At 43.0% G+C, this 22057-nt stretch overlaps 1 protein-coding gene across 1 annotated transcript in view; it reads right to left on the minus strand.

Moving 5' to 3' along the window:
• dysf (dysferlin, limb girdle muscular dystrophy 2B (autosomal recessive)) overlaps positions 1-22057 on the minus strand; it is a 66469-nt gene that overhangs the window by 12602 nt on the left and 31810 nt on the right. The window contains exons 42-52 of the mRNA XM_061031910.1: positions 20239-20298; positions 13760-13858; positions 7459-7587; positions 6573-6728; positions 6403-6494; positions 4768-4938; positions 3917-4059; positions 1448-1587; positions 1255-1343; positions 1074-1169; positions 846-987 (exon numbers count right to left, since the gene is read on the minus strand). Of these exons, the coding sequence (XP_060887893.1) occupies positions 846-987; positions 1074-1169; positions 1255-1343; positions 1448-1587; positions 3917-4059; positions 4768-4938; positions 6403-6494; positions 6573-6728; positions 7459-7587; positions 13760-13858; positions 20239-20298 (1317 nt within the window). The remainder of the gene's footprint in view (positions 1-845; positions 988-1073; positions 1170-1254; positions 1344-1447; positions 1588-3916; positions 4060-4767; positions 4939-6402; positions 6495-6572; positions 6729-7458; positions 7588-13759; positions 13859-20238; positions 20299-22057) is intronic.

Below are 22057 nucleotides of genomic sequence, written 5' to 3' on the forward strand. Positions count from 1 at the left end.
AATCTGATGAACCAATCAGACGCCTCCCTGTCTCCCTGCTCGCTCTCTACCTCTTAGCGTGCACTAGCTCACACTCGTCACCGATGACTTTAGGAGTTTATACTGTGAGGTTACTGACCGCTGAATGAGACATGAGACGACGTAGTTTCTACACAATGCAAGCGATGAGCCGAGGTCCACTTCCGGAGCGACGGCGCTCGTGCATGTGAGTGAGGGGGCGTGGCTTTAGAGGGAGCACAGAGGGGATTGGGGTGCAGACGGAGCACTGAGGGAATGCTGCTTTTAAAAATCATGCTAGTTTTCGAAAATGACCAACCCTGCCTTTAAGGCTCTGAAGTTCCCTAAATATCTGAAAATTAAGTATTTTTAAAAGGGGGACTATTTTTAGCGGCGGATTAATGCAGCTAACATATTGAGGAGCAGGATCATTTATTTGTGTGTGAGATTTAAAGTAAGTATAGTGTCTGGGTTTGATGACACACATGGCAACATCTTGTGCTGAAAAAAAAAATATTTACGTTGCAGTTCCTAAATAGGCCACTAGAGGCTGGCTCCCAAAAGGAGTCAATCCCCATAGAGTTCCATGTTGAAGTGTTTAACTTTAAGAGCAGATTTAAACATGCTGAAAAACTGCTTCGGCCCATTTCGGTTATTTTTCTTTTCATTACAATTACAGGGTTGATTTCTGATATAACAAACCCATCGAAGACTTCTCGACGCAAATGTCTTGCGAGGCTCAAATTAGCAACCCACCGCACCGGCGCCCGACCCATTAATTGAGAAAGGCAGCCAGCCTTAGCTCCATGTTGCTGCTGTAGAGTTACTGATCGTGTACGTATCCTCACCTTCCTGTCGACCACACAGAGCTGCTCGGCTGGTAAATAGTGGAACGGGAACAGGAATCTGTAGTTGAAGTTTCCCTCGCCGCCCAGCGAGCGGTAGTGGACGTCCGTCTTCAGCTTGTTGTGTTCGTGTCCGTCGAGCCATCTGACAGAGTTTCAAATTCAAACAAGACACTCAGGTTTCTTTGCTCTGCGTCAAAGCACCAGTCATGAGAATCAAGCTGCTCGTACCCTTTCACGTAGATGTCGCTCATTTTCTCGCCGGTGATGCTGACGTCGTCCAGGATGACATCACTGGTGTTCCAGATGATGCAGCGCAGGAAGAACCTGAACGAGAATATTCATCACTGCTTTTGATGATTGATGTTTATTTTAATGATTCATCGCACGGGATTATTATCTGTCGTCGTACTTCTTAGCTTTGCGCGGTGTGACGTTGAACGGGGGTCCCGGCGGTCCCAGGGACTTGGGGAACAGGTCCACCCACATCATCAGACGCCCCTGACGGACAGCAAGAACAACCAATCAGAAGGCAGAAATGTAGACAGAAGAAAATCAACCTAAAAAGTGCTTAAAAACTTCTCTTTTGTTTATGTGTATGTTACCTGCTCTATTTCCGGCTGCAGAGGGCTGTACAGAGTTCTGGTCTCAACGTGTTCAGGTACTAATCCTGTTTTCCTCAAGATGTGGAGCGACAGACGCTCCTTGATGGGACCGAGGTGACGCTTGCAAACGTTTTTGTCCTCTGAAAACACACAGAGACACACACCGACGGAGGTTTTAGTGAAGGTCAGAAAACGTTTAAATGACTCAAAGCTGAGAGAGTGAAGGATGGAGGACTACTGGGTGGACTGGGAGGAGAATACACAGGAATCATTTATTATTCACACACACACACACACACACACACACACACACACACACACACACACACACACACACACACACACACACACACACACTCACACACTCACACACACACTGTAAACTGCTCATTGATCTCTGCATAACATCTGAGTGAGGAAAATCAATATACCTGTGAGAGGAGAGGAAGAGGAGTGGAGGGTAAGACTTAGGGAGAAGGAAAAGGAGGAGAGGAGGGAAGGGAGAGACTTAGGAGAGGAGGAAAGGAGGAGAGGAGGGAAGGGGAAGATGTAGGAGATGAGGAAAGGAGGAGAGGAGGGAAGGGGAAGATGTAGGAGATGAGGAAAGGAGGAGAGGAGGGAAGGGGAAGATGTAGGAAATGAGGAAAGGAGGAGAGGAGGGAAGGGGAAGATGTAGGAGATGAGGAAAATGAGGAGAGGAGGGAAAGGGAAGATGTAGGAGATGAGGAAAATGATAAGAGGAGGGAAAGGGAAGATGTAGGAGATGAGGAAAAGGAGGAGAGGAGGGAAGGGGAAGATGTAGGAGATGAGGAAAAGGAGGAGAGGGAGACTTAGGAGAGGAGGAAAGGAGGAGAGGACGGGAGGGTAACACTTAGGAAGGTGGAAAAGGAGGAGAGGAGGGGAGAGGAAGATGTAGGAGATAAGGAAAAGGAGGAGAGGAGGGGAGAGGGAGACTTAGGAGAGGAGGAAAGGAGGAGAGGAGGGAAGGGGAACATGTAGGAGAGGAGGAAAAGGAGGAGAGGAGGGAAGGGGAAGATGTAGGAGATGAGGAAAAGGAGGAGAGGAGGGAAGGGGAAGATGTAGGAGATGAGGGAAAGGAGGAGAGGAGGGAAGGGGAACATGTAGGAGAGGAGGAAAAGGAGGAGAGGAGGGAAGGGGAAGATGTAGGAGATTAGGAAAAGGAGGAGAGGAGGGAAGGGGAAGATGTAGGAGATGAGGAAAAGGAGGAGAGGAGGGAAGGGGCAGATGTAGGAGATGAGGAAAAGGAGGAGAGGAGGGGAGAGGGAGACTTAGGAGAGGAGGAGAGGAGGGAAGGGGAAGATGTAGGAGATGAGGAAAAGGAGGAGAGGAGGGGAGAGGGAGACTTAGGAGAGGAGGAAAGGAGGAGAGGAGGGAAGGGGAAGATGTAGGAGATGAGGAAAAGGAGGAGAGATGGGGAGGGGAAGAATTGGGGAGGAGGTAAGGAGGGAGGGAAATTAGAGAATGAAAGAGGAAAGAGGTGAAGGCAAAGAGAGGTGAGGAGATAAAGAAGGAGCGAGGAGTGAGGAAGAGATGAGGGAGAGATTGGAAAAAAGAGAGAGTGGCTATAAAGAAGAGAATACAGAAAGGATCAAACATACATTCAGAGAAACTAAAGAAGAGGAAGATATAGGAAAAAGGAGAGAGGAGCAGAAGATACAAGTCGAGGAGGCTGATTGAAAGAAGGGAGAGAAGGGAAAGCAGAAAGAGACAAAAAGAGGAGAAAAGAAGAAGGGAGAGAAAAAACTCAGAGATAGAGGAGAAAACTTGGAGGTAGAGGAGGAAGAGGAGCGTGTCCTCTCGGCCAATTAGCATCCTTGTTTTGACGGACAGCGTGGCTGACGCATGGTAACCGCGGCAACTGTGGAAAGAGAACGCTGCAGTGCTTCACGCTGAGCGAGAAGGCGACCACGATGTTGACGTTGGCTCGCACATACGCACATACACACATAAAGTCTTTTAAAAGGACAACTATGACCTTCATCTACGGAACATATCTGTGTGTGTGTGTGTGTGTGTGTGTGTGTGTGTGTGTGTGTGTGTGTGTGTGTGTGTGTGTGTGTGTGTGTGTGTGTGTGTGAATCTTTTCAGGGTGTCCTGAAGTTCAACTCGCTTTTTAGGTCGGGTACAATCACTTCTATCTGAACCACTTCTCTTGCCCGCTTCCATCGCTGCAACACCTGTTGACCTGATAACTGCTCTCATATCTGACAAACCGAGGGGCGTCCAAAACGGCCGTGTGGGGGGTCGCCTTAAAACCGCCTACCTTCTCTGGTCCAAACAAATCCAGAGCATTCAGGAGCAGAATCTAAAGTTAGAAGGAGGACATACTGGCTGCTGCATTGTGCTTTACAGGTGAGCTTTTCAAGGAATGTTTTACCTACCCCCCCCCCCCCCCCCCCCCCCCCCCCCCCCCTCCACCCCCCTAAACCCCAACCATCTGTCACTCACCGAGGTCTGCAGCGGTGTACTGGTCTCCTCTGAAGTGAACCACGTCTTCCTGGTAGACAGGCTTTGGCAGGTTTCTCCGCTCACACACTCTCATCAGCAGCTGTCGAGGTGTCAGCTGGTCTCTCCACTGGTTTACTCCGGATCTGATGGGCGAGCGACATAGAAAGAGAGTGTGAGAGAGAGAGAGGGACTTCAGTACTCAGAAAACTGGTTTAACTTGCTAACTAAGTAGAAACAAGTTGAATTTGTTTCCAACATAAAAAAACATACTTTTGAGGGAGCACAGAGGGGAGGGGGTGCAGACGGAGCACTGAGGGAATGCTACTTTCAAAAAATCATGCTAGTTTTCCAAAATGACCAACCCTGCCTTTTAAGGCTCTGTAGTTCCCTAAATATCTGAAAATTAAGTATTTTTAAAAGGGGGACTATTTTTAGCGGCGGATTAATGCAGCTAACATATTGAGGAGCAGGATCATTTATTTGTGTGTGAGATTTAAAGTAAGTATAGTGTCTGGGTTTGATGACACACACAAAAAAGAATATGTGCAGAAAATGTGCAATTTCTCAATAGGCCACTAGAGGCTGGCTCCCAAAAGGAGTCAATCCCCATAGAGTTCCATGTTGAAGTGTTTAACTTTAAGAGCAGATTTAAACATGCTGAAAAACTGGTTTAACTTGCTAACTAAGTAGAAACAAGTTGAATTTGTTTCCAACATAAAAAAACATACTTAAAACAATATTATAATATTATATAAGTGTAAGCCACTCCTCCATCTGATGCAATGTTTGGAATAATTGAACCGTCATAAACAGGATACATAGTAGGATTTATGTTTAAATATTTTACTGACACGCAGTAGGACTGCGGCAGGCCACACATGGATCCATATTTGGACAGGAAGCGGTTCTCCAGGTCGATGATCGTCTCGCCGATCTTCTCGTCTTTGGACAGCATGTCGTGGTCGTACAGCATCACCCGGAGGTCCTTCTCCAGAGGGAGGGAGCAGGAGAGCTCGAACATCCTGGAGAACACAAAAGAAAATACAACAAAAAGAGGCCAAAAACGTCAGAGATCTGGCCCAACATTTCAGCGATCCCATCCGGCATCTGACTGTCTTTAAAGGAGCAACATGTAACTCTGACACCTAGTGTTTAGAATGGGGTACTGTAGTTAAAAAGTTTAAAAACATTAGAGAGAGCTGAGGAGCACACAGAAGAAACAGAAGACAAGAAACACAAGGACAACATCAAGAGTCCCAAGAGTCAGCCTCTAGTTGGACACTTTAATGCTAACCTCAATTATTTAAATTGCACCTTTAATGTTTGCACTGACTGTTATTTAATGTCTGTTTTTTGATCATTTTCTTCTTTTTAAACATTGCTAAAAAATGTTTGATTCATCTAGGGGGTATTCTTAAATATTTTTTTGTCAGGTTAATATATATGTATGGGAGGGGCCATGGTTAATTTGTAACAAATGTTTCATGTCATGTTCGTCTTTGTAACCTGCTACTGGATGCTTTGAATTTCCCTCGGGATCATTAAAGTATCTATCTATCTATCTATCATAAAACATAAACAAAAATGAATTTAAAAAATCAGACAGCACAACAAAATATAAATCAATTTAAACACAATAAAACGTCACAATAAAGTCAGTCAAGAAAGGGGAATTCCTACCAAGTTATTAAAGTGCAACCTGTATATGGCTATATAGTGAAGTTCTATGCAATAACCTTTAATTACACAGCAGGTCTCGATGAAAGACTTTTGATTTTGATGTCTAAAAATTGAACTCAACCAAAAACAACAGGTCAGGTCAAAGGAGTACTCTATGGAGAAGCTGCTCCAAACAGCTTGTTCAGCTCTGTACAGCATGCAGCCCCCCCCCCTCTCTCTCTCTCTCTCTCTCTCTCTCTCTCTCTGTGCTGCTGTGATTCGTGTGAGTGCAGCGCCCCCTACTGGTGTGAAAACAAAAAAGGGGCTCACAGAGAAAGAAAGACAAAAGAAACAACAATGAAGAGAACAAAAAGGAAAACAATCAGAAGCCTTTTAGAGACTGAATATTAGTCAGGTAAATATTTGAATTCAATGAATGAGTGTAATTTAATGTTTATTTAGCTGAACCATCAGCACTTGCACTTGTTTCTTGTTGTTTCTCTGTTTGTCTCTGGTTGTGGCCGTCCTCAGTTCTCCTAATCTGCTCTACTTCCTGAATGAGTCACCTGTCTCTCATCAAGTCATCAGTCTTTAATCGTCAGATCATTTCAGTCGGCTTCAGCTCAGCTCAGATTCTGGATCATCAGTTCAGCCGCTCTCCACCCCGGCCCACCTCTCATTCTTCCCCTCGTCACTTAAATGAAACTATCATTCATTTACGATACTTCAACCTTTTACACTGCGTCTGTGTTTCTCCACTTTGGGTCGAGGAGAAAGGGAAACTACCTTTGGCTTAACTGACCCGGCTCGGGGAGGATGATACGTACTTTCCAAAGACCGGCTCCAGAGTGCAGGGGATGTAGTTGTCACTGTCGTTGATTGTCTTTTTCCCCAAAGTGATCTTCATGTAGGGGTCACACTGAAAACACAAAGCAGGAAATACACTTTACTGTAACTAAATGGTATAAAAGAAGTAAATGTGTCGCACTCTTCGCACCTTCCCGTTGGTGTCTTTGGGCTGCAAGCTGTGAGCCTGGATGACGTAGACTCGGACCAAACACTCCTCGATGCCGTTTGAAGGAAGCTTTCTGAACTGTCTGGGAGGAGGCGGGACGGAGGGGTCGTCCGGCAGAGGGTAGATCTTAAACATACCCTGATTAAGAAAAGTAAGGACGGGAAGCAGACAGGACACAAAGAAAGAGGTGAGCATCGATGATGTCGCTTCACTGCACATGAAGACGAACTTCAAGATCTTTAGGATTTTAACAAAAACAGACGGGCTAGTGGTCGTTGTAGTAATCATTTATTTCAGTCACAAGAAAAAAACAAAAACATTTTGACAGAAAAGGTGTAGGCTGAAGCTTTAGCTTATTACACCTACCCTTGTTACAAATCTCATTATTTAAGACACTACACTACAAAACAAAACTAATGAAACAAACAGAAGTCACACTCACAAAAAAATAATCAAACCGACCTTTTATATTTGTTAAACACCATTTTTTTAAACCAAAAATTAAAATCTGGAAAGTGAACTACACATTCTTAATTCCATGGTGTAAGTATTCCACAAGTTAACCCCTTTTACTGAAATACACCTGTTCTTTATGTTTGTCCTTACCTTTGGTTTTTTTTTATACACACCTGTTCCCCTTAGTTCATACCGGCTCTCTCTAGTTTAAAAAAAACCCTCTGAATACTGTTGGGAAGCAAATGATTGTGTGCCTTGTACATTATCTGAGCAGTTTTTAGATCTACTGGATCGCTGTATTTTAAAGCGTGTATGTTAATAAAAAGTTGAAAAAGAACGAAACAAAGCTGCAGCTGAACAGCGTCAAAATAAAAGTCAGTATGAGAAGTAATGTGATGTTTGTAAAGCTTACCTTGAACTCTCCCACCACTGAAGGGTCCTCTCCTGCATCCTGAGACTTCCCCCTGTACAGCTTAAAGGTCTGACAGAAGTCTGAGAGACCCTCGACGCCCTCGACCTTCTCCAGCTCACGATCATACACCTGAGGGGGAAAAAACGATATCACATATGAAGATGTTTTCAATAGAGAAAATCTTTTTTATAGACAACTAATTCCTCTTCATTTTTCTTGCGGGTTACTTTCATTGATAAACTTTGTTTTCATGGTTATAATGCATGCAACACCCAGCAGGAGTGAGTGCTGTCAGATGGGGCACCCTTAGGGGGGTTTTCTACTGTCATTGCAAAATTTGGACATTTTGGGGCCACTGCTTTCGGTTTAAGTTTGTCAGCCCTCAAGGGGCCCCCTACTGGTCTGGGGCCCGCCTCTGCATGGATCAACTTTACTCCAAGTTACGTGTTGTGTTCAGAGGAGTTTAATCTTCACACAGAAAACACGCAAACTGCTTTATATATGCGTCACGATCATCTTTATTTTTAACAGCTTCTATCACGGTCGCCAACATAACACACACACATTTATACTACATGGCATCATAGCTGAGGGTCAGGGCCAGGGTCTGATTCCACTGGTACTGAAGCTAAACTGGAGCCAAAAGCTACTCAACACACTTTATTACACTCACACGACAGGGGCTGGCATGAGGCTGTGTGTGTGTGTGTGTGTGTGTGTGTGTGTGTGTGTGTGTCAAAGTGTGCAGTCTGTATCTGGGCAGGGACGTTTATGTGTCAAAAGCACAAAAAGATTCATTCGTTTTCATTAGTGGTGTTTGTTTACATCAGCCACACAGGGATATGCATACACACACACACACACACACACACACACACACACACACACACACACACACACATTCTCTTTTTTCCTTTGCCTATCGCAGAAGGATGACAGCTCTGCCGGTCGCTGAAAGGGCGAACTGAACGAGCTGGAAACAGTTGTTCAATTTAGCAAAAACCCAGTAGCAAAAAAGCAGCGCTTTCAAGAAAAATGGAAGCTGATTTGGACGGATGTTTTATTGGACGTGTTAATGTTTGTTTTTGTAAATCGGACAAACGGGTATAGATTTGGTTCTTTTGGTCCCTTAAAAATGTGTTTTGTTCAAGCGCCAACCTCCGGTCTTGATTAATGAAGCCAATGCGGAAGTGCAAGATTCTGCAGTACATCGAGTGTCCACTAGAGGCCGGCTCCAGGAACACAGGAAGTCACATACACACAACAGGCAAAAAAGCAATTTTTACATTATAAATAAACATGTTTACAGCCTGGTACAAAAAAAACAAATAGGTCTGATGTCATTTGTCATCACTGGCACACAGTACAGGGGTTGAATATTTTTTAAACGGCTCCATCTTGATTTTATGAACAATACGTGTTATCCATCCAGGCACGTATCCGACATGATTGACAGGTGGGAGCAATGTAACGTTTCGTCAAGACGCTTAAATCTCTCCTCACTATCAGGAAAAAGGTCCGCTCACTGTTGATCTCTCGAAAGACAATCGAAACGTTGCCCTGGTTTAAGAAGATCGCCCATTGGGAGCTGAACAGTGAGCAGACCTTTTACCTTTTTCTGTTTTGCCTCTTCACAAGTTCCTAAATTTCTTTCAAAATAAAAGCAGGTTTGTGTCAAAACAGGAAGTAAAGTATCTTTAGTTTAACTTTGGGAAATGCAAAATACTGTTATTTCAAACAAGTGATTAACATTGCATTTAATCAAGATGAACTATTGAATTTCAGCTTTTAATTGTGATTTTAAAAAATGTAATTGTTTGACAGCCTGAGTGATAAGTTGTTCTTTGGCAGAATCAGCCGACATGCAAGGAAGGGTGCAACACCCGACACAGCTCAGCCTCAGGGTGTAAAGTTGGGTTTTTCTCGCATGGCCTTCTAAGGGAAAACAGTCATGAGATCAGCGACATAAATAATTCTTGACACAAGCACGGCACATTTATTTGCTGATTAATTTGATTATTTTGCCAATGAAAACTTGGTTCCAATAATTGATTTTATTGAATTTGATAAGCTGCTTTATCGTCATTGTCCAGAAGTAGTCGATGTCAATTGCTGCAATTTAAGTCATTCATTTCACATAATTTTGCAACGCATTCATTTCTTATATGATGTACAGTTTGTGGGTTTTGTAAGTTATGCATAGCAGGGAAACTCGCTTGCAAAGCAGTTACATGTTGCGTCTACTTTAACTTGTTTTTAATTAAAAAAACAAAGAGGTTTGTGGGGAAAGAAAAGGGAGGAGGAGGGAGATGAGTGGATGAAGGGTATATGGTCTAAGTTTTGGGTGGAGAAGGGGTGAAAGGGTTGGAAAAGCAAGGGGGAGGGTGGGGGGGAGGGGAGGAACAGGACAAAGAGAGAGTGATGAAGGGGATGATGTAAACCAAAGCGAGGTCTGGAAACAGCGGTTCATTGCACTTTGTGAACACCAAACCCAGTACCAGGGGAGAGGGGAGATGGAGAGGGAGGGGAAGAGGCTTTAGACAAAACATGACGGGTTGTAGAGTTGATAGATGCGAGTCCTTGACAATCACAATGATGATTTTTAAACGCTAAATGGGCTGCACTTAAATGGTGTTTTTCTTGTCTTTCGACCACTTAAACCAACCATTCCCCCATTTACACGCTAATGGCAAAGACTGCTTTGGAAGGTACTCAACAGTCCATATTATTAACCACACTGACACACCAACATGGGGTATCTTGCCAAAGGGCACTTCAACATATTGACTACAGGAGCTGGACCACCGTTTGATTGAGCGATGAGCCACTCTACCAATGAGCCACAGGAGTCCCAAAAAAACCACACATTTAAAAGAAACCATAGACCGACATAATTAGTAGATGCCAGTGTGTTAGTGTATGGACTTTGATAAAGAAGCCTCAATAATGGAATTTTGGAACTTGATTAAGTCGTGATATTTGGAGCCAGATATTACCAATGTTTTTGACAATTGAATGGATGCACATTGCAATTACTTCCAACCTTATTGTTAGATTCCTGGGTTGCAACTTGTCAACACATGTTTCATCAACGACGGTCAATTCTAACACTGTCATGCATATACAATGGAAACTAGAAAGCAGCTTATAGAAAGCAATTTTTTATTACATTCAGTGAATTACCCCATGAACGTTTGACAAGAATGATCATTAAAAAATTGCTAATCTAAATGATTCCTGCTCTGATTCAACTAGAACGAGAAAAGGTACAACAGACACCCAAAAAAATAAATATCCCATTTGTCTAGGGGTTGGGGTTAAGGTGTGAAATCCCTAAGGGAAAGCTGAAGATGATGAAAATTAAAGACAAGTCTGGAAACACTGGCTCACTGGAATACAGCACATCCCAATCCTGCACCAAACCCACTACCAGGGGAGAAGGTTAAAAGAGGGACGAGGGGGAAGGCGGTGAAAAAGGGAAAGCATGAGGTGAACCAAATCAAAACAAGGATGGAAACAGCAGCTTCTTTGTGGCAGATGCAAAACTGACCAATTCCACTGTGAAGGAAGAGGAGAGAGAAACTGAAGGGGGAAAGAAAGAAGAGAGATGAGTATGGGTGCGTGTGGAAGGAAAAGGGTGAGCCAAGGATAGAGTGCTTCTGACTTAAATGACAAGAAAACAAGACACTGAAAACCTATTCTGGCAGTCGTTTTGAAGTTTTTAAAGTTTCCTGGCATGTTTTAAACTTATAAATATTTCTATGATACATCCAATCAATGTCACACTAAGATCATTTTTGATAGTTAAAAACGGATGGCCTCAATATAGCATCTAGCTTACAGCAAAAGGCTGCAAAAGGAAATGTTTTGCTTTGTAATGGCAAGCCTCAATGAAGGGTTCCGCCAACAAAATTAACCAAGGTAGAAAAACAAAACAGTTTTGGCTAGCTAGCAAATGTGTGTATCAACATTTCACCAATAATGTCTACTTAAAATTGGAACTCAAAATCATCACAGTTTTTATATTTCTATGGAGTTGTCCAGTGCATGAGGTTGCATGCTGTGATTAAGGTACACAGTGGTGTTTATCTTGAGGGGACGTTAACAGTGTTAGACTTTAAATACCCTTGTTCTGAACCAATAAAAGCTACTGGCTGTTTTAACAGTAAACATGACATTTTCTTGACTTTGCACATGAATTTGCATTCACTTGGATTCTTACTAAAATAAGTTACTGTCGTCCTATGTGCTCGATGTGTCCTGGAGGTTTTTTCTGTTTCCAGAGAACTCTCATTTGCCTAAGTGGCCATGACATGTTTAGCCATTTTCTTAGCTAATTTCAACCTCTGTGGTGGCACCAGAGGAGAGTGCTACATTGCTGATTCAACAGGTTTGTGGAATCAGGAGGCGATGGAAACAAAAACAGAAAGGTGACAGAAAAAAAGAGAGGGGGACCACAGAGCGGTGGCTGAGAAGAAAGGTGAGAATATTAACTAGTTGACTTTGGGTCATTGTAAGGAAAACTGTTAGTAGCCACACTAAGACTGTCAAAGGGCAGAGGAAACAGGAGAGGTAGGAGGGTAAAGAGAAAGTAGGTGGCAGCATGGGGTTAGAGGAAGGTAAAGGAGGTTTGGAAAGGTTGGAAAGAGCGGCTCATTTCCTTGTGACAGTAGCAGATCTGACTGGAGGGGTTGTCAAAGAAAAGAAAGGAACAGGATACTTAAGGAAAGAGAGGAATAAATGAAGGGGGCATTGGCAACAAGTAGGTGGAGGGGTAAAGGTGAAACCGAGGCAAAAGTGATGATGGAACCAGAGGCTCATTGGTCATTTTGCTAGTTTCCATCCAACTGTCAAGAGAATTTTGAACAAAGTTTTGATATGTCGCAAAAACTTAACGGCAACTTGGATACGTTTCCATCGACTAGGGTGAAACCATTTAATGGGCTTCCTGAATGAAAAAAAATCTACCCACTAGATGGTTTAATGGAAAGAGCCTTTCAAGGGTCAATGACTATTGGGCAAGCTGTTATTGTTCTCTATTGTACCATTTAGTTTTAGTCGTATTTCAGTGTTTTCGATCCAAGGGAAAATCCAAAGAAATGTACTTTTACATGGGAGTGCATGGCATTGATTTTCTGGAACATTTCTCAAAATAAAACGCTAACATTTGAGCGCTTTTGCATGGTATTGGTCCATGAGTTGGCCTCTAAATTGATGAGATAAGTTTTCTGTAAACGCTTTTTCAAGTTCTTCTATAACTGACAAATCTCCTGCTAAACATAGCAAAAGCTTAATGAAGGAAGAAAAATACACAGAAGAAATGGAGGACACGGTCAAAGCTGTGTGAAGTGATGTGAAATGGCTTTCAAGGGAGAGGTTAGAGGTCTAACTTCAGAGTAATAAAAAGGCCAAATTCTGACATGATTAGTCATTTGTTTGGGGATCAGACAAGAAGACTGACGTGTTATTTGAGTCCCTGTGGATGAAAAGGTCTGCGTCTGGGCCAAGAGAATCGGGATAAGGGTTGAACAGAGCGTGGGTGACGGCTGAAGGGCTCCTGGGATGGCGGCTGAACTGTGGCAGACTGAAGACTGAACGAGAACTAAAGATTGACGAGATCCTAATTTTGGACCTGCCAATATCGGAGAGCGGCCTTTTCCCTGATTCCGTCCCACTGCTGTGATCCCGAAGCGAATTCAACACGGATGAGTCATCCCACTTGTTCGGAAAATGGCTAAAATGTCACGGCGCCCCGCTTCGAAGACGGGGCATGAGAAAACAGGAGGAGGATAAAAGGGACGGACTGATGGAGGAAACTGGCAGGAGGGTAAAAATGTGATTTAAATGCTGAAGTTCGATTTAACGAGCAAAATGTTTCAAGTAAATGGAACAAAGGGCTCCACTGTCTTCATCTTCTTTATGTATTCCTTGAATATTCCCTTTAGTCTTTAGTAAACAGTAGGGGTCTCTGTCAGGTCCAGATGTCCTTGATGTAAGCAGATATTCATTTGTTTTATTCCCATTTTCGTCGATTCCCCTTCTGAAGACAAGCTGTGTTTTTTACAATATTTGAAACTGGACGTGGTCGGGTGGAAAAGTTCCAACAATGCGTAGTGCGTACCCTCTGTTGACTAATTGACTATTTCTGAATGGTATTCGTATTTTGGTCCATCCACATCAATAAAAAACACTAAACTAACATTTAAAGATAATTCTTTTACAACATATATTAGAAACATGTTTAAACTGAACTTTTCGCCCATCTGCTTTATGTATTAAACACTCTCTCTCCCTCTCTTACCTTCAGTGTGTCGAATCCTCTCTCCAGGTAAGTCCCGTACTTGTTTTTCTCTCCAGTTGAGGCGTAGAATTTGCTCCACCAATCCATGAACTCCTCTTCCTGTTGGTCAAATACAGTAGGCAGAGGTCAGAGATGCTACATGGAGCAACAAAATCTTGTAAAATAAGAAGAGGTTTCACTTTGATTTTCCAAAATTCAGGGCATCAGTTGTGATACATTCAGCTGAGTGTTGTTTGAATGTTTTCACTTGAATCTATGTTTATTATCATCTCAATGAAGAAAGCCGACATCAAAGTTCACCTCCTCCCCCACTAAAACTTCTCTTATTATTGAAAATGGACCCAAAAACCGTGATAGCCACGATTTTGCTTAACATCTTGACTCCTGTAGTGACCTTTAAAAAGACATGAAAAGCTGTGGTGAGTGCTGTTTGCCTTTGCAGAGCAGCCCACCTCCGTGCTCAGGAATAATTCTCGTTTCATGATTTTTTCCAATGATCCCAGAGCAACGTGAGGTTTGCCAACTCACGTCAACACATGTAAAAACCTGCCTCTGGTGGCTCTGTGGCATTAAGGTCACGGTATATGGGCGTTCTGAGGCAATGGAAACGGGTAACGTTAAGATGGGAACAGGCACAAAGTGAACGAAACCAACATGGGCATCAAAAGAGAAAACCTATAGCGGCAGAAAAATAAAAAGCAGCTGCAAAATGTATATTTATATACGAATGAAAGGAATCCCTCTGCGGCTTCGCTTCAAACTCTTTTCTCTGTTGCACTTCAATAATCTGCTACCATCGACTGATATCATATTTTCATCTTTTTATATCCACATCAAACATGGGCTGGTTGGACAAAAGCCTAATATATCTCTCAGAGGTACTCAGGTAGGGTCATGCCTAGACTAAATTTATCAACTGCCTTCAAATTAAACCCAATGTCCTTAAATGTTACCAGATTATTGCCCTGTTTTGTCAGTGGGTGCATGGTACTTGTGGTAAGACCAGTCGAAAGCCAAGTCAAAACCAACAACTCCACATAACAAACTCTGTTCCCAGCTTAAGGGAAGTCACCAGTCACTGGTGTGACATCAAAGTTGTTTGAATCTATTGGACTTGAGATTCAAGTTCCAACCTCTGAAATCGAGCTCTGAGAAATTCAAAGAACTTTGTCGTTTCCGGTGTGGGAAAATTTAAATTTGATTGACATTTGTAATAACCCTTATAACAACTAATCCAGCATTTGAAAGGGGGTTTATCTATCAGCATGTCATTGAGAACATGATCATCAGCCCTATGTTCCCTCAACCCTATGATCCCTCAGCCCTATGTTCCCTTAGTCCTATGATCCCTTAGTCCTATGTTCCCTTAGTCCTATGATCCCTTAATCCTATGTTTCCTCAGCCCAATGTTCCCTTAGTCCTATGATCCCTCAAGCATATGTTCCCTAAACCATATGTTCCCTCAGCCCAATGTTCCCTCAGTCCTATGTTCCCTCGGCCTTATGTTCCCTAAACCCTGTGTTCCTTCAGATTATTACTTGCCTCATTTGCGCCTCCTACATGTTCGGTTGAGTTGAACATTTTCAATTTGAGCACAATAATTTGTGGTTCAATTCAGGGTGCAACAAGACACTGTGTGCATTATAGAAGGGCCAGCCCTGATGCTGGGTGAATGTAGGTCTGAGGGGACATATGGTCTAATTTGGGGGGAAAACCATGAGGCCTAATTTCAAAGAAATTAGGGAACATAGGGATGCCCCTCCCCCCGTTACTGTGTCCGTAACATATGACATTCTTTTAATATTCAACAAACTTGCTGAAAAACTTACCCATTGTAACATCTAGTGTCCGCGTTAACAGTTAGAGAGAGGTCAGACAGAAATCACACACACTTCACACTCAATCAGTACAGACATGTAAAAATGAAACCACACACTGAAACAACAGGTTTAAAAACATTTAAAGAGGCTTTTTAAGTACATTTCTGGATACTTGTGCATCACACATAATGGGTTTCACTCCAACATAACACATAAACCCTTTGGAAAAAAATAAAAATAAATGCGTTTATTACAAAATGACTGCTGGCATAAAAGAAAAGGCCATTTAAGTCTTACTGTTACAGCCGTGAGTCATCCTGAGGCCGGCACTTACAATGTCGTTCTGTTTTGCAGCATAAAATATCTTTGTTTTTCAAATGTTAACTGATGGCTTTTTGCGGTTTTGGATATGAGTCATTTTGATTTATATCATGTGATTTTTGGGGGGAATATATGACATCTGAGTGAAACCCTGTTATGTGTTTCTATCAAGGACTTTCATATCCTTAAGTATGAAGCAGTGACATCCATCAAATTTACTTAAAGTCTGTTCACATTGGCAACGTCGAGCGGTCTATTCAAACATTTATTTTAGAGTATTTTCTCCCAGATGGAGTTTGTGTGTGTGTTGACGGCAGCCATGACGCAACAAGGAAACATCGACTACAAAGACGGGGGATATCAAGGGACAGATCAGACTACCAGCCCCCTTCACTCACACACATTTGAGCTCGAACCCGACCCCGCCCAGCAACCTTCAACCCTCCGAGGAACACTCGAGACTAAAACACACTCATGACGCATGTACCACTTTTTCCCTTTGTGTGTGTTTCACTGTATGTGCAGGCATGAGTGCAGAACACAAGTGCTCTTATTGCACTCAATCGGGAGTGGAATCCCCTTTCTCCATGCTTCCCACGGATTCAAAGAAACTCACAAATCAAGACGGGGAAAACGATGGAATTCCTCATTATTGCAAAGTGGCAGCATGGCATGGAAAAGGGCAGCACGTGGAGCTTAACTGGGACATGGCGCGGTGTGTCTGAGCCGTGAAGTGTCTGCTGTGTGTTAATGTGCCCTCTGTGTGCAGTCGGTGCCAAGCATTGATGACAGGGGCGCCAGATTGTGTGTGTGTGAGTTCCCACTGTAGTGTGTGTAAAGGTGTGTTCCCTCAAGTTCCAACGACTCCTGATTCAGACTGATTAGGGTCGCCAGTGGAGCGTTCCAGACTGCGACGGGTATTTAGTACACACTTAAGAGACCGAACGCACACACATACACATGCAGTGGTCTGTTCAGGGTGTCATTGTGGTTTGCAGCCTATCATTACGCCCTGGAGGGAAAGCCAGGCTAACCAAACCAGACTGGCACTGCCAAGAACTGTGAGAGCCGGGAGGCTGGATTTACATAAGAGCTCTGAGCTGCTTCATAAATGCTTCTAGTGGGGAAATCCCTTCCACAGCCATGTAGGAGGTCAGAAGTCAACGCAGCAAACCTGAAGCTGGAAAATACTCTACAGCCGCCACCTTAACAGCCTCTTAGAGACCAACACTCGGAGATCATTCATGAGCTTTTTGTAGCTCTAAAACAGCCTGGAGTGGAGACCATTGATGGTCTGTGACAGCTTCCAGGATGCTTAAGCTTATGGAATAATTAGTGTGGTAGCCGACTGGGCTTCAACAGCGTTACTTCTGAGCTCTTGGTAAATATAAGTGGCAGAGAAATTTAACGAAAACCACCGTTGGTGTCTTAGAAAGATGATGGGCCACCACAAACCTTATCTACAATTCTACAATTCTACAATTCACTGAGCAGACGCTTTCACCCAAAGCGACGTACATCAGAGAGTAAGAACAACACAAACAAGGATCTAGAAAAAAAGGGAACAATGTCAGTAAGAGCAAACGATCAGCTTTGAGTCTGATTGGACACACAGGTGCTGACAGGAAGTGACCAGAGGCAAAGCACAACATTGAGGGCAGTTCTTGAGAGCTCTAATCAGTATAGAAACCATCTTATAAGTCGTCGTTATCAAACAAAAACCATCGTCATTACCATCATCATCATCAATAATATGGAGACCATCATCATTAAGTTAGTAGGTATTCATGAAAGAGCTGGGTCTTTAGCTTTTTCTTAAAGGTGCAGAGGGACTCTGCAGATCACATGGAGTTTGGAAGTTCATTCCACCACCGGGGGGCGACAGAGGAGAAGAGTCTAGTCAGCGTCTTAGGACCCTGTTGTGAAGGTTGGATCAGACGCCTTTCATTGGCAGAGCGTAGTGGGGGGGGGGGGGGGGGGGGGGGGGGGAGTGTAGACCTGGATGAGAGAGTTATAATGAAGAGAGCAATAATGAACATCTTTATTGCTCCTTGCCATAGATTGTCCTTGTGTGGAAGTCTGCTGTGGGACACTGGTTATGCTGAAGACGTTTGCATATTTGGTGAATTGATAATCAAGTCTACAACTAATTAGAAGGGTTTTACTAGAATTTTAAGACTGCAAATGTCAAAATTGATCATCCTGGTATAATGTAAGTGGCAGTTACAGCCTTTGCAGCCTTGTCTGGTAGCAGCTAAGATAACATATTCTGCCTAGCTTGCTTAAAATTGAACAGCTCATCCCGAAAACTTCAGGAGTTTAGTGTGTATAAGGCTATAGACTGAGATTACCAGTACCCAATGACGTCTGCTTTTGTGGGCCCGTTAATTCTGAAGTATCAGTTTTTGCAGAGGTCTGGCTTGAAATGCTTATGGTAGACTTGTAAAAGCAATACACCCATGTCATCCAGTCGTGCATGGACAAATTTGGATGTCATTCCAGGGCAGCAAATATGTGCAGTACTCAGATACAGGAGGCGTGCAGCAGCTTACATAAAGTCTGCAGCTGTAATTAGCATAACAAGAAAAACAGTAATGATTTACAAAGCTATTTTGACATCTTGTTCCTGGTTAGATTGTCATTATAGGGCCATAAATGTGCGTTCCATAAACCCCCAAATAATACCGCAAAGTCACCTGGCAGGAAGCCACGTCAGTTAGTTTGTCTGGTTTTGAAGCAGCCAGAAGGATTTATGAAACTAGAGGCAAACTACATCGATTTGAGAGCGGTATTATGAGCAGACTTGACTGATATTTGGCGCCACACTGGAAAACTTTGGAGGACAAGAAATGGTCGAGGAGACGTGCAGTACAAGCACATTTTTTTAGAGTGGCATAATGAATGAAAAAAAAACTTCACCTCTGGAAAACATTGACACAAAAGCAGATACCTTCACTAGCAAAAGAGGCTGATGTGATCCAAAAAATACTTTCATCAGAGCTAAAGGCTGCGAATGAAATGGGTCACAAAATGTTCATTTTCCATCTAACCAATGTTTGATCTCGACAATCCTGAAGGGGGTTCAGGGGTTTGAGGAGCCATGACGCTACTGACAGCCGTTGTTCTTGAACTTTTCCAACTCTGAAACTAAATCTGTCTGATCCGCCTTGGTAGTCACTCCACGTATCGTACACTCAACTGCAAGTAATCTGGTAATTATCAGACAAACCCCCATGACCCGTGTTTTGGTCGCAACCCAGAGATTAAGAAGCCAGGACATTGAGCACATTGGATTTTCTTTTTCTGGTGCCATGAGATACCAGTCGTCCTCCTTTAAGTCAAACCTCTTTCCTTTCTCTCTCCCTCTTTAACTGTCTGCTTACAGAGAGTTGTGGTGTAGAGGATCTGTAGCAGCTCTGTTGACTTTGGCCCCAGCCAGACAGAAAACCCGAGCCTTTAATTTGACTGGTTTCAATATCTGACCCTTAATAAAACAAATATCTTTGTTTGGAGAGAAAGAAATCACCCCCAATTACTGTCGAGCAAAGACGGAGCGAGCACTACTGGATGTGTGTATTTGCAGTCTGGTCCGGGTCAGGCTAAGTCTTCCAATTGACCTGGCTTGGGTAAATAAGATGGAAGAATGTATCGAGGAGCGTGTTCCTCGCATTCAAATCTGGGATCACATGTCTCCTTAAAACCGCACAGTTTGGTGAACAGTTTTTTGTATAACCCTGATTTCTTCAGCAGAAAGTATTTTTCTGAGCACCACCAGTAAAAATTGAAAAAACAAGACTCGAGGAAACCTTCCCTATAATGAACTTTATCAATAGATAAAGCTTTTACTTTTAAAGGACATCTCTGCTTCCATTAAACGTCTCGCATTGCCAATTTTGGAGGAGAGGTGAAACGTCTTCAAGATCTTCAACTAAGTTCAGTTGCCTTTGGATCAGGCTTCGATTAAGTTTACATAGATATAGCTAGCTATTTCATTTGTTAAGCATTTCTTGCTGGGACCTTTCAGGAATAACGAGAGTGTTTGCATGACTATACAAAGCTATCGTAATGTGCTTGTTGCCATTGTGAACAGATCTGGAACAAGTATTAATTCTAATGTCTCAAAAACAGCATTAATATGAAAATTGATGATTATGTCAAATTCCAAAAAGTCAGAAAGTTATGACAAAGAAGAATTGTTTTGAATCTGTAAGTTTGATGGATAGAAACATATCAAGAACTAAAGCAGATAAGTTGACAGTACATAGTTAACACTTTGAGTTACATGAATGGTTTGGAGATGAATGGACGCAATGTGTTAATGATGAGTTTGTTACCTACATGAAGGCTGCTACTAGAGGTGGAAAGGTTAATGATAGCCGAGCTGGCTCCATCTGCAAACTATGAGACAAATGCACACACCCAAACACACAAAAAAACACACACACAGATAACAAGAAAGACACATTTTCAGGTTAGCTCGTTAGGGTTAGCAACAATATTAGCGTCAAATCTTAGAGAACAAGTGTCAATTTCAATTAGTTCACATATTAATCATTGAAGATGTAGGTTTGCAATGTTAGTAACACATTAAACACACTGTAATCATTAAAGGAGCAGTATGTAACTCTGACCCCTAGTGTTTAAAATGGGTACTGCAGCCCGATATCAAACATCATAGAGAGCTGTCCCCCCCCCTCCTCTCTAGAGTCCATGCTCACTCAGGTCACCATGTGGTGGACTCTGAAGCTTCAGTGTTTATCCAGCTCTGCATGGGTCTGTAAACCTTTCTGTGTTCTAACCTCTCTCCATTTTTCAAAAGCATCTCCAATATTGATCCTAGTTTGAGCACGTTTCTGCTCGTGGAGCTTATTAGAAACATGCAGAGGCTTTTTAGGTCGGGTACAATCACTTCTATCTGAACCACTTCTCTTGACCCGCTTCCATCACTGCAACACCTGTTGACCTGATAACTGCTCTCATATCTGACAAACCGAGGGGCGTCCAAAGCGGCCGTGTGGGGGGTCGCCTTAAAACCGCCTACCTTCTCTGGTCCAAACAAATCCAGAGCATTCAGGAGCAGAATCTAAAGTTAGAAGGAGGACATACTGACTGCTGCATTGTTGTCAGAGAAGCCAGCACTTCAACATGTTTCCTTAATGTCTGATCATATGGTAAGGTCACTTTATCATCTCACTCATTACACATCTTACTGATTGGACCTTAAATGTTTATCATTTTTAGTCACCCAACTCCGAGATAAAAACCTTAAAAGTGACTCAAGCAAAGACATGTTCTCATAAACCCCATGTTTTCTCCAAGAAGAGAAACGATGAATCAGAAATTGAAGTCAGAAAGCTGGAGCCTTCACATAACTCTGCATGTTGTTGGAGCTGCTTTCTTGGAGGTTGTTGACAAAGCGACGCACTTCTTCATCAACAATTGTTCTCCGTCAGATGATTTATCGATCATCTCTGGTTACAATCAGCTGCTCTGCAAGCGTGCAAAACCTTCAGCCAAAACCACAATCATACCCACTGGTTGCATCACCGGTTATGTTTGCACGCACAGCTGTTTTCATGTCAAAGCTTTCTTATTTGGATGGGGGACGTTGAGGTCAGGGTGGGTACACTAATTCCAACACCCAATCGTGGAAATACACACACATACACAGTGATTAGCATTAGCTGCAAGAGATTGGATGTTAATGCGTGTTTCCGTTTGTGTGTTGTGGCGCCTGTGGATTAAGGGGGGACACACACAAAGGAATTAGAAGACAGAAAAGAAACCGAGGAGGATTAAAGGATGATGGGAAGATCACAGTGGGGATGAGAAGAAGACGAACCACAAAAATGAAGGGAGAGCAAGAAAGAAAAGAGGAGGACGATGTGCCCTTTAATGAACTCTACCCATTAAAATGACAACCAAAAGAGAAGGACAGAAGGGACGGAGGTGAAGAAGGACAAGAGGAGAGGGAGAAGTAGAAAGAGAGGAGAGGGGTAGAAAGGAAAGAGGCACAAATGGGATGTTAAGAAATGGAGATGGACCAGTGGAATATGTGAAGACTCGGGATGGGAAGAGAGGAAGCAAGGATCAGGGAAGAGAATAAGGAAGGAGCAAATAAGATAGAATGAGAAGGAAAGGAAAAGAAGAAGAGGGG

This window comes from Labrus mixtus, chromosome 23 (genome assembly GCF_963584025.1).
Source record: "Labrus mixtus chromosome 23, fLabMix1.1, whole genome shotgun sequence".
Lineage (NCBI taxonomy): Eukaryota > Metazoa > Chordata > Actinopteri > Labriformes > Labridae > Labrus > Labrus mixtus.